A 15,989-nucleotide genomic window follows, 5' to 3' on the forward strand; every position below is an offset into this window, starting at 1 on the left:
GGCAAATTAGCTTAAAATCAGAACAAACCTAAAGAGAAGAGGTTGCTGGGTGGTTGTTGGAAGTGAATTGTGCAGTGGCCTTGCACTGCAAGGGTCATGGGTGGAATCCAGGCATGGGGAAGGATAAATGGATGCTGCGGGACATTGCTCTGATTGGTTTGGTCCAAATTGTAATGGTTCACTGCATAATCCTGCCATCTGTAATTGGTCTTCCAAAAAGCATACTGAGGGTGGCTCAGAGCTCTCCCTAACCTGTCAATGAGTGGGAAGAAAGACAAAATTAGCAAATAAAACACTTAACTACACAGTGACTTTAATGTATTAATTCAGTGCCAGTTGTTAAAGTATGTTTATAAAAATTTATGTTTAAGATCCGGGAATCCCCTTAAGTAGACCTCTCTTCTCCATTTATAACTTCTGTCTGATTGGTTTTGGTATTCATTTTGCCTACAGCTAGAGCAAACCCTAAGTTCTATTTGACTGAGAGCCCTTTTTTGTCCTTTTGGTGTTTTCTAGGAAGGCTGCATGCAACTCCATCCTGGTTTTGGCAAGCGTAGCGTCTGACCATGAAGACAATGCAGAGTGTGCTGACTGCTAACTGTGCCCGTGTTTAAGAGTAATCCTACAGGTGTGCTCTTCGTTTTATACTATGCTTTTCATCTAAAAGTGCTAAGAGCTAGAGGTAGAGATGTTAAAATACATGCACACTCTAGGAGACAAGATTTTGGTTTTCACAATGTCTTATTTTGACAAAATTTTAATGAGGCTGCAGTGAATTCTCCTAAGAGTGATAGTCTGAGATCTAATGTGCAAAGAAGCATAATGCTGATGGGAAAAGCACTTTAATGTTTCTGTAAATTACGAACAATTGAGAGTCACTCCAAGTAACAAAAAGAACGACTTGATCTTTACTATGGGGCACACTTTATGTAGGTCCAGAATCTTCAGTCATCTCACTGGGGCAATTTGACTGCTCCAGTGTGTGGTGTTCTCTGTGAATTCAGTAAAAAGCTGAAGAGTGTTTTACTAAGTAAACTATCGAACTGCGCCATGCTGAATGAGCATAATGCAGTTTTGTGTTGTAATGGAAGATGAGGCTATTCGCTAACCAAGTTATTTTTTGTGTGGTTTTTTTTTTGATGTGGGTTTTTTTTTTCTTCCTTTCTCCTGGATTGACTGTTTAAACACAAAGCTGAGGTTTGCTGAACAGTTTATTGAGGCAACACTTAGTTGTGTGGAAACCAGTCAAGCTGAAACTGCAGTGGGCTTGTCTCCTGGCAGAAGAGATTTCTCTGAAAGTACAGCTGACTTTACATCTAAGTTATGATTATCTTGCTGTCTCCCTTTCATTATGCCATTGTTCTTAGGAGCCAGAGATTTTGTAAGTTGTAAGAAAAGGATGTTGCCAAGGGTGTGGGTGGAGAAAGGTGTTGACATGATTTCAATGGAGTTAGATTCCAGCTTTATAACAGAGGGGTAATGAACCATATAGAGAATAGGCTTTCCTAACTTGCCCCTAAAATAAGTTCACTTATGAATTTAATGATGTAAATGGCTATTTAAGGATTTTTTTTCAAAAATTTGTTTCATATCTTTTTTAAAAGTGTGCTTTCCTGTGTAGAGGGTAAAAATGGTCTGTTACTTTTTGCTCTGTCTTGTAGTCATTGTTTCTAATGAAACCCTTCTTTCTTTAGTGGAAAATGGGGAATTCAGAAAGCCAATACAGTCTTCAGGGATCAAAAAATCATGCTGCTGCTACAGCTGGTGCCAAGCAGAAGCCTTGCTCTCTGAAAATTCGCAGCATTCATGCAAAAGATGAAAAGTCTTGCTCCATGCATGGATGGGGACATACCAGTAGCAGCTCAAACTACAAATCGAGGTCCCTCACCAGAAGCTGCCTTTCACACTTCAAGAGTAGTCAACCTTATTCATCTAGACTCGGTGACACTGTGGTGAAGGTCTCTAAAAGCAATGCCCATGCCAAACACAGGACAAACACCTCAGGGGACTACTGCCAAGGAACTAACGCGGTGTTTTTGCCCGAGAACGGTTTCCACTATATTGGCCTTCAAGCTGGAAGTAATCACGCTGCCTCCCAAGAATGCAATGGACACATTTTAAATTGCTACGGAAAGAATGAGAGTCTTGCATCAACCTCCCCAGCAGGGGACAGGAGGAGTCCGAAAGTTCTCATTAAAACCCTGGGGAAGCTGGACGGTTGCTTGAGGGTTGAATTCCACAACAGCAGCAACAGCAAGGTGCTGACCGAGGAGTCCAGTGGACCAGTCCAGTTGCTGAGGTATTCGCCTACCTTGGAATCTAAGCCAAATACCCTGCTTGATGTCAGGAGGAACTCCAGTGCAGACTATTCTTCAAGCCATCATCTGTCACCTACTGATTCAAGGCTTCGATCTAGTAAAGGAAGCTCCCTCAGCTCCGAGTCTTCATGGTATGACTCTCTCTGGGGAAATGCTGGGGATATCAGTGAGTTGGATGGTCCATATTTGACCAGGAGCACTCCAGATACAAGCATTCATGCGAGTTTCCCGGCAAGCAACAACAAGAAGTCCTTCAACCAAAGTTCATCTCTTTCCTCACTCCGAGATCTCTATAAGGATACAAATTTGGAAATCACCCCTCCACCTGGGATCAGGCTGTCTGATGAATATATTGATACTCATGGTAGCCTAAGCAACCGTGTCTCGTTTGCCTCGGACATTGATGTTCCCTCCAGGGTAGAGCAGGGAAGTCCTGCACATTATTCATCCTACACACTCCCATGCAGAAAGTCCAAGCCACTCAGTGAGGATACATCCAAAAAGGATACATTAAAAAACCGAATGCGACGCATCAGTGACTGGACAGGAAGTCTTTCAAGGAAGAAAAGGAAGCTGCAGGTATGTACAAACCCCAACCTAAGTGCCAGAAACCTGGTTTGTAGATTCTTCTTATAAATGTAGTGATTACCTAATGTTTGTCTTTCTCACAGGATAATTACATGCTAATCTCATTTGGTAGTTTGTGGAACTCAGAAGTATTGCATCCCTGGAGCTGTCTGAAATGTCCACAGCAGAGAAAGATATATATTTGTGTGTGCAGATTTTCCCTTACTATTTTGTCACCTTCTTAGTTAACTCCAATCTTTGCAGCCTAATCTCTCAGTGAATTAGCTTTTGAAATAATTGCATTGCTTACAAAGCGACCTGGAGTTTTTAAGCCTTCTCTGTTTCAAATATGAAAATATAACCTAGATATCATACATATGCTATGAATCAGCATAAAGAGTGTAGAAGGAGCAGTAAAAGAAGGAGGATATAAGTATCTTTGCAAGTATTCTCTATTTATATTATTAGCTTCGTTAGTCACTTTGGTTTCACTGCTGGTCCATCTCTAGCAAGCTGAGCAACTGTAGAGTACCGACCAGAGCTGCTGGTTCTGCCTCCCCCTCCTCTGAAGGCATTACATGGAGCACCCTCCTCCTTCCTGTGTGTCAGCTTAGTTCACCAGATGGAAAAGCTTGAATTGCCATCTGGCTCACCGGGAGATGGTGGTGTGAAGAAGGAGATGGGAGGAGGGCAAGAGGGAGGGAAAGGATGTTTCATTAGAAGAATTTAAGACTAATCCCATTAATAGGAATTTAGGATGCCTGTGGTCAGGAACAAAATTCTCGTCTCTAACTGTAGGGCCCAGAATCTGCTGTTTAAATGCCAGACTGTGCCTGGACTTCTGCATGTGAGTTCACAAGCTGAGATGGAGGGCAGAGACTGTTTTTGGGTTTAGTTTGGATTTTTTTTGTTTTTAGTCTTCCCTAGTGTTTCTTATACAGGAACAGGATCTGCTCCCTTTCAATACATTGGGTTGCTGGCCATTTCAGAAGTGAGCGGAGAGTGAAGGGAACCCTGTAACATGCACTCTCTGGGGCATGTAAAGCAAAGGCTGTTTCCCGTGTTAGAAATTCAGACAGGTATCGTGCTAACAGGCATTTGTCATTGCAGTGTTAAACTCTGAAGGACCCTTAGGCTCAGAAATGAGGTCAGTGCAAATCCTAGGTAAGGGCTACAGAACTGGGAAAATGAAAGCCGTTTACTTGGATCACTTCTTTTGTAAGTGGGTGCTCATGTATTTTATCAGATAAATACACTTTCTCACTCAGCTGTGAAAAAGGAGGCAGAAAAATCAGGATCAGTGAAGAGCCTCAGTGCCTTGTGCCAGGATTCCTCACCAGTTTTAACATCCGTAGCTGTTCTGGATTTTACAACCAGGCTTTACGTATGATCTCTGCCTCGCAGAACTTTGCCATATATTACTTAGTTATGATGTTTTCAGAACGGTATTTGTGGTGCACGATTCATAGCTGTTTTGAATTCTGTGTGCAGTGGACTGACTTCAGACGCAGCAAGGAAATTTGGCTAGTGAGATGCCAACAAGCTTGAATCTGATTCTGGTAGAAGGAAATCAGCCCAAGTTCCAAAAATGGTGACTTCTTAGAAAAAGGCTTAGGAAATAGTTAGTCATTGATTTTTATCAGACAAGCATCCAGTGACAGGAAGGATAAGAAGGGTAGTGAATGCTTTATGGTTTTTGCTTTCCTTGTGAGGCTTGATCAGCTCCTTTCTGCCTTGCACACTTTGAGTAACCTGCTGTCTCTTCCAGGGGTTGCTGTGTTGTATTTTGGTAACAATTACACTCTTGCTGGGTCCTCCTTTGGCTTAAAAACGCAGAAGTACTGTGTGTGGTTACGATCTGTCAGATGTTTAGTCCCTGTTGTAGGATTGTTCGTCACGGCAACTGTAGCCTCCGTGCTTTGCTCTGAACAATGTGTCACTTCTTCATCACATTACTAATAACTGATTGTGAGTCACTTGGGCTGCATCTAGGTGAAAGCTGGAATATTTCCCTGTAAATAGGCCTAAGCGCTGGTGCTGGCTGAGTAGACAGGTCCCTCTGGCTGCGCCAGCGGAAACAAGCTGGCCAAGCTTCCTGCTTCACAGGGTCACAGGACCAGCAGACACAGTCTTGGGATAATCAGGCCAGTTCCTTGCTTCTAGAGAGGCAGTGAAGTTTAATTTCTTTTGTGAATAAATTGCAGCTTAAAATCAGGTGGGCTTTTCCCCATCCTGAAGGCTGTTTCCAAACCCTCTTACTCTGATGCCTGCGAATTTGCAGAGTAAATGTAGTTCTGGCCAGTTTGTTCTGGTGCCAGTGTTGTCCATTGCGTTAGTTATCCTTCCCTATTATTTAATCTGTTATGATTTGTTTAAAGGGAGACATGATATCTTTTCTCGGCCTGCATTTGCAGGGCTATGCAGACTCTCTTTGGTCTCCTGCCTTTAAGATAGGAAATCTGTTTCCTTTTCATTCTGGCACCCTTCCTCTGCACCTGTTTTAAATCATCCATAAACGGATTTGGATATGGGATATTCTAGAGGAGCCCTCGGCTGTGCCCTGTCCAGTGAATTGAGTATTTCCTTATGTCTGACTTGATCTCATACTTGATCTGATATATCCTGGAATTGAGTTTCCCTTTCTAGTAATGGTTTCACATCAAGATTTGCAGTCATTGTGCCATGACCCAGCTTTTGCAGCACAAAGGTGTTCTAATGTGTTCCCTGGATGGATGGTGCGCTACCGCTTGGCATGTCCTCGTTGAGTTTAATCCTTGTTGAAGTGGCATTAGGAAGGTGCTGTATCATAGTACACTATGTGTGAGCAGCAAGTTATATATGGTGCATATGAGACCTGAGGACAGAATTTAGGCAGACTTGTTGCGCAGTCACCCACTACTAAAGGTGGTGATGTAAACTCAGTTTGCAACTGTATAACATGGAGAGAATAAGCAAAGATTGTGTAAAATGAAAATCCACCCATCAGAAACAATGGCTGCATATAGGTTCTTCAACGAAATAGCTAGCCTCTTTATGGGAATAATTTCTGAAATTTCCCGACTTTGAAGCCAGAGCCCTGAAATGTGGTATAAAGAGAATTTAAAAGAAAAGTACATTGGGACAACCTCTTTATTTGGCTTGAGAACTGGTATTACATTCTGCTTTAAGCTTGAGTCCTAATTAATTTAGTAGGCTGCATTATTTCCTGTGCTGTTCTTTACAGCTAATTATTACATGCATCACTTTGTCTAATTGGTATCTTAGTTAGCAACTTTATCTTTTGTGTTATTTGTAACTGTTCCAGGGTGCATCTCAGACATTGAGAGATCTTCTTGAGTGCAGGTGAGCAGAAACAGTGGTAGTTTTCTGTGATCAATAGATACAAGAGAAAGAAAATAAACAGAAATATGCCTGACAGGGAGACCACCATCTTCAGCAATTTGGGTCAGACCTTTTCAGTGATGACCAGATACTGCTCCGTTGACAACCTTCCTGAGGACCAGCAAAAACTGCGTCACTCTGCCAATTCTTTTCTTTAAAAAAAAATAAATACAAGTGATGTTGTCATGGTGAAGTGAATATATTCATTTTGAATCCTGTGTCCGTTTACTCTACTCTGGTACTTCCTCCTTTCTACATTTTCTCTGTCAGTGGAGAAAACATGGAGTGTGGTTAGTGGCTGTACGTGGACAGGTTGTATCCCACCCTTTTCATTAATGCTTGCAGTGGCCCTTCACCGGAGGCATGTTATGTATTCATCTCTTGGTTTTTTTTGTTAGTCCTTTGGGACTGAAATAAATACATATTCTTAATAAACTGTATGTTAATGTTTTCTAGAGGACATTGGTAGTTCCTGGAGAATAGTCAAACAGAACACAGGGTTTTGGCACACATGTACAGTGACAGTAATTAAAAAGAGGGTGAAGAAAGCTTCCAGTTTTCCGCCAAACTGCAGATGGCTGACACAGTTGATGAGCCTTGTTGTATGGTTGTTTTATTGGGCAGAAACACAGTAGACACATGATTATTTCGCCCTCCAGTTTTCCTCCCTTTACCTTATAAAAAGCAAAACTGTTGATGTTTAGGGAGTTACTCTCAGAGAATGCTAATGAAAACTCTGCAATACGATTTGAGGAAGGTACTCCATTACAGGAGAATTGGATCCTTGTCACCAGGCACAGGCATCTGAAAAGTCAGACTCGAACTTTGATGTACCATAAGAGAACATTGGTTTCCATTGAAGTTGGCTTTTATAAGGCCACGACTGGCAGCATCCTGCGGCTTGAGAAGTGGCTTGTGAAGTGGCTTGTATGGCCATGCTTGGGAGGGTGTGCGATCCCTCTGTTGCTCTTGGCTGCACACTGGAGGTCATGATGCTATCAAAACACGGCACAGCTTTTACGCTGCAGTTTTGAAGAGCATCAAGTAGGAAACAAAGGAACAAAAAAGTTGTTGCTTTCAAAGCTGCTGGTGAGAGCAGCTCTCGGGAGACCAAGGTTTATTTACTTTATCCATGTACAGAAGTCTGTGAGCAAATAAATTATTCTAAAGAGGCAGTCTAAAGTTGAAGGGAAAGTATAATAGTTTTATTATTACTGAGGGTAATAGCTTCCCTTCTTGAATTGTTTGCAGTTATATCTTCTTTTCTCTTCCCTTATACTTTTCAAGAAACGCTTTCAAATTTTCTTTACTGCAAAAGGCAGTAGGTTTTTTTGTGGTGTGCTCTTACTTTTTTGTCGTTGTTGTTGTTACTTTTAAACACCATCAGTAACACTAAGGTTGGGAAGACATTAAATGGCTTCTTACGATGTATGATGTGGAACTTGAGAGTGAAATTAGTCCAGAGGGCTCTGTCTTGTGTACTACCAAAATCCCTGACCATCACTGAAGCCTGAGAGAGTTGGGAGCAGTCAAGCACATTACTGGGAAAGGCTTAAAAAATAAAAGACCCAATTTGCCAACAAAGTCCCACATTGACAAGCAGTAGCAAGAAATAGGCCTACGTTAGCATCCGTATCACAAGGCAAAGTTAAAGTCATACATGAAATACCATCAGGCCTGAATACTTCAAATAAGATTGACCACCTCTCTCAATACAAGGAATGAAGTTGCACAATGCAATTAGGAGAAAGGCCTGTAGGTGCTTGATGAGGTAGTCGAGCTCCCTGGGGGGTTTCCAGCAAGTCAGAAAATACACACCGCTGCAGTCTGGAGACTGGATTCATGCCAGTCAGCAAGCGCATCTTTCTTTTTTTAAATCACATCTTCCTTAGATTAGATTTTTGTCAATTGGTCAATACTAACAAGCTTAAAATATTCTCAACTTTTGACCTTTTTTGTGTTGGTTAAGCACAGTTTATATGACAAATAGAAAGTGGAGATAAAATCAGCCCAGCTGTGCTGAAGCTAAACGTAGCTTTGTGTCACCAAAGTATTGAAAATCCTGATAATAAAGAACTTTGTTGGGACACTGTTCCCGCTTGTACCCAAACAGGCATGTAAGCGACGGTGCCTGGGTTTTGGCCAGAAGATGTGTTTGTCTGCTGGAGTCCATCAGGTTTCAGACAGTGGAAGCCCCAGTATTTACTAGTGAATCTGGAGATTACTCACACGTTTCTGAGTTACCAAACCTCGTAGACTTTTGGTTAAGGTTTCTGCTGAAAAAAACCTTGAGTGGTAGCACCAATGGTGTCAGTGGCTGCCAAGTCAAAGCCTATATTGTAAAGGTGAAAAGAGGTGGCCTTTGATGAAAGAACAGGCTGTGGCAAAACGTGAAACAAATTTAAATGCCAAATAGTGTGTACCTTATCATCGTAGATGTTGTGACTGATAGCTGACAATTTCCTTTTTCACGTAGGAGCCAAAGTGTAAAGATGGGAGTGAATACTTTGAAAGCAGAATGGAGAACTTAACCACAGACACGCTGGCACCTTCCCAGCTCTCTGCTTTGCTGTGGTCACCTGGCTCCAGCCACGTCCTGCCCCAGAGAAGCGAGTCTGCCAATGCGGTCAGCAGTGATGCCCTGAGGCAAAACATTTATGAAAATTTCATGCGGGAGCTGGAGATGAGCAGGACAAACCTGGAGAACACTGAGACCTCATCGGAAACAGAGGACTCCAGTGGTGAGTCCCTCAGCTCCTTGGAGCAGCTGGATTTGTTGTATGAGAAAGAGCAAGGAGTGGTGCGCAAAGCAGGGTGGCTGTTCTTCAAACCCCTGGTGACCCTGCAGAAGGAAAAGAAGCTGGAGCTGGTCACACGGCGAAAATGGAAGCAATACTGGGTCACGCTCAAAGGTAAACTGCCACATTGCTCCTTCAGCTTGGCAGCAGCAGTTGTTTCTGCTGTGTCTCAGTAACTTCTCATGCATGGTGGTTTCTGTTAGCAGGTTCAAGGGATCAGAAATTAATGCCTAACTTTACAGGGTCTCCTCACGCTTAAAGTGGAGCATGTGCCCAAGCAGCCCACTGAATTGAGGTGGTGTTCATGTGTTTGGTATTACATATGCAGCCTTGCATTTCATACCGTAGCAGGAATAGTTTTGTCTGACTTCCCAGTTTCTGTACTCGCACAGAACTGGGGGTTTAGAAGATGCCTTTGTATGTTGGGAGGTCAAGGACGAAATTTAACCAAAACTGAGAAAAATACAGCAGTTTCACCTATGTCTCAGGGGGAGACAAAATTTAATGATCAGGAGAAGCCCCTGGTGCCCAGTTCACAGATACACAATTCCTTGGGCTCTGCTATGAGGTTTACCTGAAGTTAGGTGTAAAGTAATGTGGAAGTGTTCAGTTCATTCCCAGTGCTTCAGGTGGCAACATAACAAAGAGGTGAACTAACCGTGCTAGAGCATTTACACAGAAAAGTATATAATTCAGGGCAGAGGAGGCCAAAGTAGCAGCAGGGGAAGCCCTGCAGTGCCTGAGGCTTAGCTGCCATGGACTACTTCCAGGCCAGGGCTTGCCAGTCTCCCTCCTTTCGCTGAGTGGTCTTTCACCTTGCCTGTTCCTCACTATACCAAGCCCTTCTGGTTTTTAGCATGCCCACCTTCCCATCTTCCCTGGCTGCTCCTGCTGTGAAACAGCCCTGTGGGAAGGCAAACCACTGCAAGGGGCTGCTGCTGGTGGGTTGCGGCATGATTGCTCTGCTCAGAGCTGCGTTCATGGTGCACGATGGTGGCTCAGAGGAATCGAGCAGGTAGGTGTGCCACAAGATGGATGTCAGGGAGTGTGAGAAGGAAAATAACATCTGTTCTGGGGAGGAAGAAGAATTTAATGGGTGAGTTCATAGGCTTTTTTTTTTTTTTTTTTGGAATGGCATCCAACGTATTTGCCTTTTAGTAAATATAATGCTAAATTAATGAGTAAGTAAGTGATCGAACTTAATAGTTTCCTAGCATATCTGGGACTAGAGGAGAGGAAATAACAACTTTCCGATAAGTTGCCCTTTTCAAAATACTGCATGGGTGTAGACCTGAAGAAAAATGAACAGCAAACATCAAATGCTGGGAATGTTGTCCTTGATAGCACCCATTTAAAATAAGCAAGCTCGCAAGAACATAGCAATTCTGCCTAATAATTCTGAGACCTGTTATCAAGGGATCAAAATGTAGGCAGTCTTAACAGTTTAAATCACTTATCCTGATCATCGGATAGCATGATTCATGCTTACAAGAAGCGTATACAAAAGGAAAAACAGTATCTGAATGCCACCCTCTTATTGTATGTGTTTGCATTACGAAGTATGAATACGAATTTAATCTGCCTCTTCTATAATTCAAGTAGTTTAGAAACAATCCTATCAAAACTCTAAACTGAAGTACTATATTATATAATAGCAGTTTGTGCATTTCTGTGATAATGGAACTCTGGGAAGGAATTCAGGTTCTTCATGTTCAGTTCTTTTCCTATAAAATTGGCTTGTTGGTGACTTTGAACAAATTGCGTTCTTGCTACTTGAATTTCCCCAGCTATCAAAAAAGGAATAATAAAATTCTTTGTGAAAATCTTTATTAACTTCTAATATTGCGAGAAGTATTACATACAGCACTTTTTACTTTGGATCGGTGATATGACTTCATTCAATCTCTTCCGCTTTGTTAGCTCTTTTAAATATACATTCCTCATTTCCTTGATCTCGTACCTTTATTGTCCTGTGGAGACTTCTGATGCCAAAATAAACTTGCCTGTCTGGATATCAAGGCGTAGTTCTGTTTTCATAATGTGCTATATCAAGATCAAGGCACTTGCTTTGGTTCTCCTTATACAGGGTTTTGAATAAATCTGTATTTAATTTGTTCTTGAAGTTTAAATAGCCATGATATTTTGAAATATGACTTAAAATAGCCACATATGCAAATGGAGAACAGCATGTTTCTTTGCACTCTGTTGAGATGTGTTTAATTATAAATAAGCAGAAGACTTATAACCATCTGGTTACCTGCCAGACTTCACTGCCAGACTTCAAAGTATACATGTCCTGAGGCCTCTGCTCTGCTTTCAGGGCCACCAAGACCTGAGCTTGCATAGTAACCCTTTAACAAGAGGAACTCTCTTTTCCATCTGTCCTGTCTAATTAGTTTATTTTAGCAAGGAAAATTGCTTTTCCATTGCCCTCCCCCTTCAGTTCAAGTTTTGATTAAAATACTTGGATGATAGTCATTCCCAGTGTGTCTGTCAGAGTTTATGAAACTAGCTGCTTCCAGGGATCACTTGGCTTGACCTGAACGTGTGCCTGGGGTGCCATACACCTGAACACACAGGCATGCCCTTCCAAATTTTTTATTTATGTACATGTAAATTGTCAGGATAAAAAATGTTGTATCTTTAGTTACCTTTTTGATTACACATAGGGGAAATATGGCAGTTTAAAATAGAACTTAATTTGCACTTTCCTAAAATGCAGAAGTGGCTGCTGAATACAAGAGGGAACTTGGTTTTGTTTGTTTAGTTTACTCTGTTATGTTGAAATGACAGAAGTGCCATGCCTGATATGCAGAGTGTAACAAACCATATTTTTCTTTTCCAACTGCAGGGATCTCCAAGTGTTTCTGTGTCATGAAGAATATCAAGTGAGGGCTGCTAAGGAAAAAGAATAGGACCCACATGCTAGGATTTGCTCTTACCCTAAATATTCTGCCAGACACTCTGGACAGTAATAGGAAAAGGTGCACTTAAGTAATACAGAGGCATTTCTGTTTATTGAATTCCTTTGAAAACATTTCAGTCATCAGATGATTTGGTCAGTCACCTCTGACATACATTTTCCTTTTTCTTGTAACTGTTGTACTTTCATTGGCATGGAGAATGTGATGAAATCCATCTGATGGATCTCACTTTCCATACACTTTGTATGAGGACCACTGAATTACTACTCATAACTTTTCACAGTAAATGTGTCCCATAAACTCTAGTAGACCATTTTTTTCCCCTTTATCAGACAGAAGAATCCAAAGAATGTTGATTTTGGTTCTGATTTCAGATTTGACCTTTGAGGAAGCTCCCCTTGAATTTACATGACTTTGGATGATGTGTCTGGGATGTGTAATACAGTGCTAAGTGTAAATGTTAAAGAATTACTGAAATAAAGGTTGAACTCTGTTTTCACCTGACTATTTTAAAAACATCCACAGAGGAAACATTTCTGTTTTGCAGGTTTTCCTATGTGCCCTTCATATGCACTTCCTAGGCATATTTACATGTGCGTATGTACACAGAGTATGTCACACAGAGAAACACCAGCATCCTGAATATCAGCGAGTCAACCCAAAATCTCAGTTTTGGTGCTGCCCTGTGTTGTGGTGCCTCTTTGATTTGAAGTAAAGACAACAAAAAGCAAGCTAGAGAGTTGACAATGCTGTAGCCTCAGCAAACTCAATTCTTGCATTGGCTGAATTTCGAGTCCTCTACTGAATATGTATAGGGCTTACAGGAGTAATGTATTCGTGGATTACTACACCCTAAGGGACCACTGTGATATTTTAATCTGACTTGCTATGTAATAGGTTTATTAATTCCTGAATGAATTTGAGCATATCTTTTGGAGAAGGCTTGCCTTGCTAGAAGATCCACCGTCAGCCTGATAATTTTTTGAACTGCTTAGATTATCCTCAGTTTTCAATATGTATTTATAGTAACTGATCTTAGTTCTTCCAGGTTAAACATTCAGCCATATTATAGTATTAACCTATCTTCAAAATAAAAAAAAAACAACCACCAAACCTTCTGTTATTAAACTGTCATTTGTCAGGGATGAAAGTAAGGTTTATTTACTTAATTTTCTCTGGATGCACAGGTAGCCTAAGAAATTATTGAGAAATCTAGTTTACAACCAGATTATTTTAGAAATGCAGTTCATTTGGTGACCCCTTGAACAGGCAAATCAGTACACTCCAGAGGACAGTGGATTGTAACATGAGGCAGGAATGAAAGGCTGGTGAAGATGGAGGGGACGGGCCCTTCTTGAGCCAGCTTCACTGCTAAAGGCAACATGGCAATGTAGTCATACTGCTAGGGACTGGGATCAGGTTGCCTCTGCTGTCCTCGAGAAGTAATTCCATGTTTCACTCAGGATTGTCATCGTCAAGAATGAAGTTTGTTTTCTGGATGCAAGTTTTGTGCCTACAAGACTGAACATGCCTATACTCAGCCTCTTTGAACTGTTTTTAATTATTCAGAGTTGTCTTAGTCTCCAATTTGCAAGTAGATTCAAAAAAATATGGTTTAAATTTGTGAAATTTATTCACTGAACATGTTGTTTGAAGACAAAAGTTTCTGCAAATCTTTTCAACAAATACAAAAATTTCTTAGGTGGTTGTTATGAGAGACTTGGTTCAATTTAATAAAGAAACACAAAAGCTGATTTAACTAAGCAGGAATTAAACTTTTCTACATGCTTTAACATTTTAATAGGCTGAGTTTATTCATAGAATCACAGAATGATTTGGGTTGGAAGATACATATAGTAGTATCTAGTCCAACACCCCTGCCATGGGGAAGGGACATCTTTCACTAGATCAGGTTACTCAAACCCCATCCAAACTGACCTCGAACACTTTCATGTTGAGGTATCCTGTTTTATTTTTTAAGTCCATGTATGTTTGTTGTGTCCCTGTTAGATGTCTGTTCCTGCTATTCACTGGCAAATTCATTATTAACTTTGCCTATTTTCCATTTTAGAAGATACTACTTTTTTCTCTATTTCAAAAGAGGGGCAGAACTGATGGTTCCTATCACAGAAGGGTGTCTTAATTCACAAAAGCATTAATACAAGCGAACTCAAATAGGAGATTCAGAACTTACTTTCTCCTTATGTTTTTTTGTCCCTCTGAACTGGAAAGGTTGTACTCTGCTGTTTTATGAGACCTATGGAAGGAACTCAATGGAGCAGAGCAGTTTGCCTCGATACGCCCTGTTTGCAGAAGACAGTATAGTTCAGTCTGTTCCAGAACATCCCAGGAAAGAAAACGTGTTCTGTCTCAGCAATTCTTTTGGAGATGTCTACCTATTTCAGGTAACAAAAAGCATACATAACTTGGTGATTGTTTCCATTTTAGGCTGTGTTTGTGAGTATGTGCATGCACGTATATACACATGCACACACAGGCATAATGCTTGTGCCTTTGAATTTAAAATAATAGCATAATTACGCAATTGCACTATGCTATTATAATATTGATTTAAGTGTATGATATGACTTCAAGTATATGATAGTACACCAGTTGGCTCAGTCAGTTATAGTTCGGAAATAAAAAGAGCAAAGATCACACATCTGCAAGATACTTTTCATACCTGTTTGTTACAAGCTTCTAGAAACTCAGTTTTATTATCAATTTTTTTCACATCTATTTGCATTCCACCCTTACAGAATGGTGTGCTCAACCCTGAATCTGCTGGCCTCAAAGAGAGTTTGCTTGAGCAAGATTTTCAAAAAAAGAAGGCTAAAAATAATCTAAAGATCTTGGTTGCTTAACTGCACCACTGGAAATGTTAATAAAGAACGGTATTATATGGAACTGCCTGCCTAGAAACATGTTGATTCATAGGTACACTTGTAAATACCTCCAGAGACACTGTAGATGTATTCTCTTTACCTTGGTGTCCTCTCTCCACTAACTTGACATTTTTTAAGTAAGCAAACATCTCTACGTGTAAAATCTTCTCTGTTGCTGTTACCTGCAAAGAGGTTAGTTTATCTGTGAAACCTGGTGGGTTTTACATTAATTAATTGGAAGGATGAAGTATGCAAGACATATCTTTCCCACAGCTTGTGGGGCTCTGTTGTGCTCCTGGAGCTCTCAGACCTTGCAGGTCTAAGATACAGAAGCTCAAAGTTGGTGGCAAGTAATGTCAGAGTTCAGGAAAATCTTACACTTCCTTTATTTGCAGAGTTATAAAGGTAAAACCTTATTTCACTCATTTTAACATAAGATGCCTAAGATCACAGTGAACCCATCAAGCCCTTCATGTCCTAGAGCTGCTGTTTTATTTTTTTTCCCCTCTTGTCTGCTCATAATGTTGTGCCATTGATTTGTTTCACAGGCGACAAGCCAGACAGATCTGGAAAACTGGGTTACTGCCATACATTCGGCCTGTGCTTCACTCTTTGCGAAGAAGCTTGGGAAGGAGGACACCATTCGGCTGCTGAAAAATCAAACCAAAAGTTTCTTCCAGAAGATTGACATGGATGGCAAGATGAAAAAGATGGCAGAGTTGCAACTCTCAATTGTTAGCGATCCAAAAAACAGGAAGGCCATAGAGAATCAGGTACCGGAAACTATTTTTACAGAAGCATATTTATCATTATTTCTTGCTTTGCGCTCTGTCTGTGCTTTCTAGACCTGAGAGTAATTGTCTCGGGCATAGCTGACACAGTAGTTGTAATTATTGCCAGGTTTCTACAGCAATCCAGAGCAGCGTGGGAGGTAGGCTTTTCAAAGCTGAGGATCGGACCAATCTGTTTTATGAGCACAAAGCTATTTCTTTTCTCTTCTGGAAAAGTGTAATTAATTTTCACTGGCTTATGATATACTTAGTTGTTAATAATATCTAACTGTTACATAGCATGTCACAGAATACACAGTACGTTCTGTGAATAATTTAATTATTG

The 15,989-nt window shown here is 40.9% G+C and overlaps 1 protein-coding gene across 1 annotated transcript; it reads left to right on the forward strand.

Moving 5' to 3' along the window:
* Positions 1 to 514: 514 nt before the first annotated feature.
* Positions 515 to 15,718, forward strand: LOC104544948 (T-lymphoma invasion and metastasis-inducing protein 2-like). The gene is made up of 5 exons (XM_010189958.1): positions 515 to 628; positions 1,695 to 2,897; positions 8,743 to 9,178; positions 14,221 to 14,393; positions 15,422 to 15,718. Exons 2-5 carry the CDS (start codon positions 1,701 to 1,703, stop codon positions 15,716 to 15,718), a joined length of 2,103 nt encoding a protein of 700 aa, XP_010188260.1. The 5' UTR covers positions 515 to 628; positions 1,695 to 1,700.
* The last annotated feature ends 271 nt before the right edge of the window (positions 15,719 to 15,989 follow it).

The sequence above is a fragment of the Mesitornis unicolor genome, unplaced genomic scaffold (genome assembly GCF_000695765.1).
Source record: "Mesitornis unicolor isolate BGI_N332 unplaced genomic scaffold, ASM69576v1 scaffold8998, whole genome shotgun sequence".
Lineage (NCBI taxonomy): Eukaryota > Metazoa > Chordata > Aves > Mesitornithiformes > Mesitornithidae > Mesitornis > Mesitornis unicolor.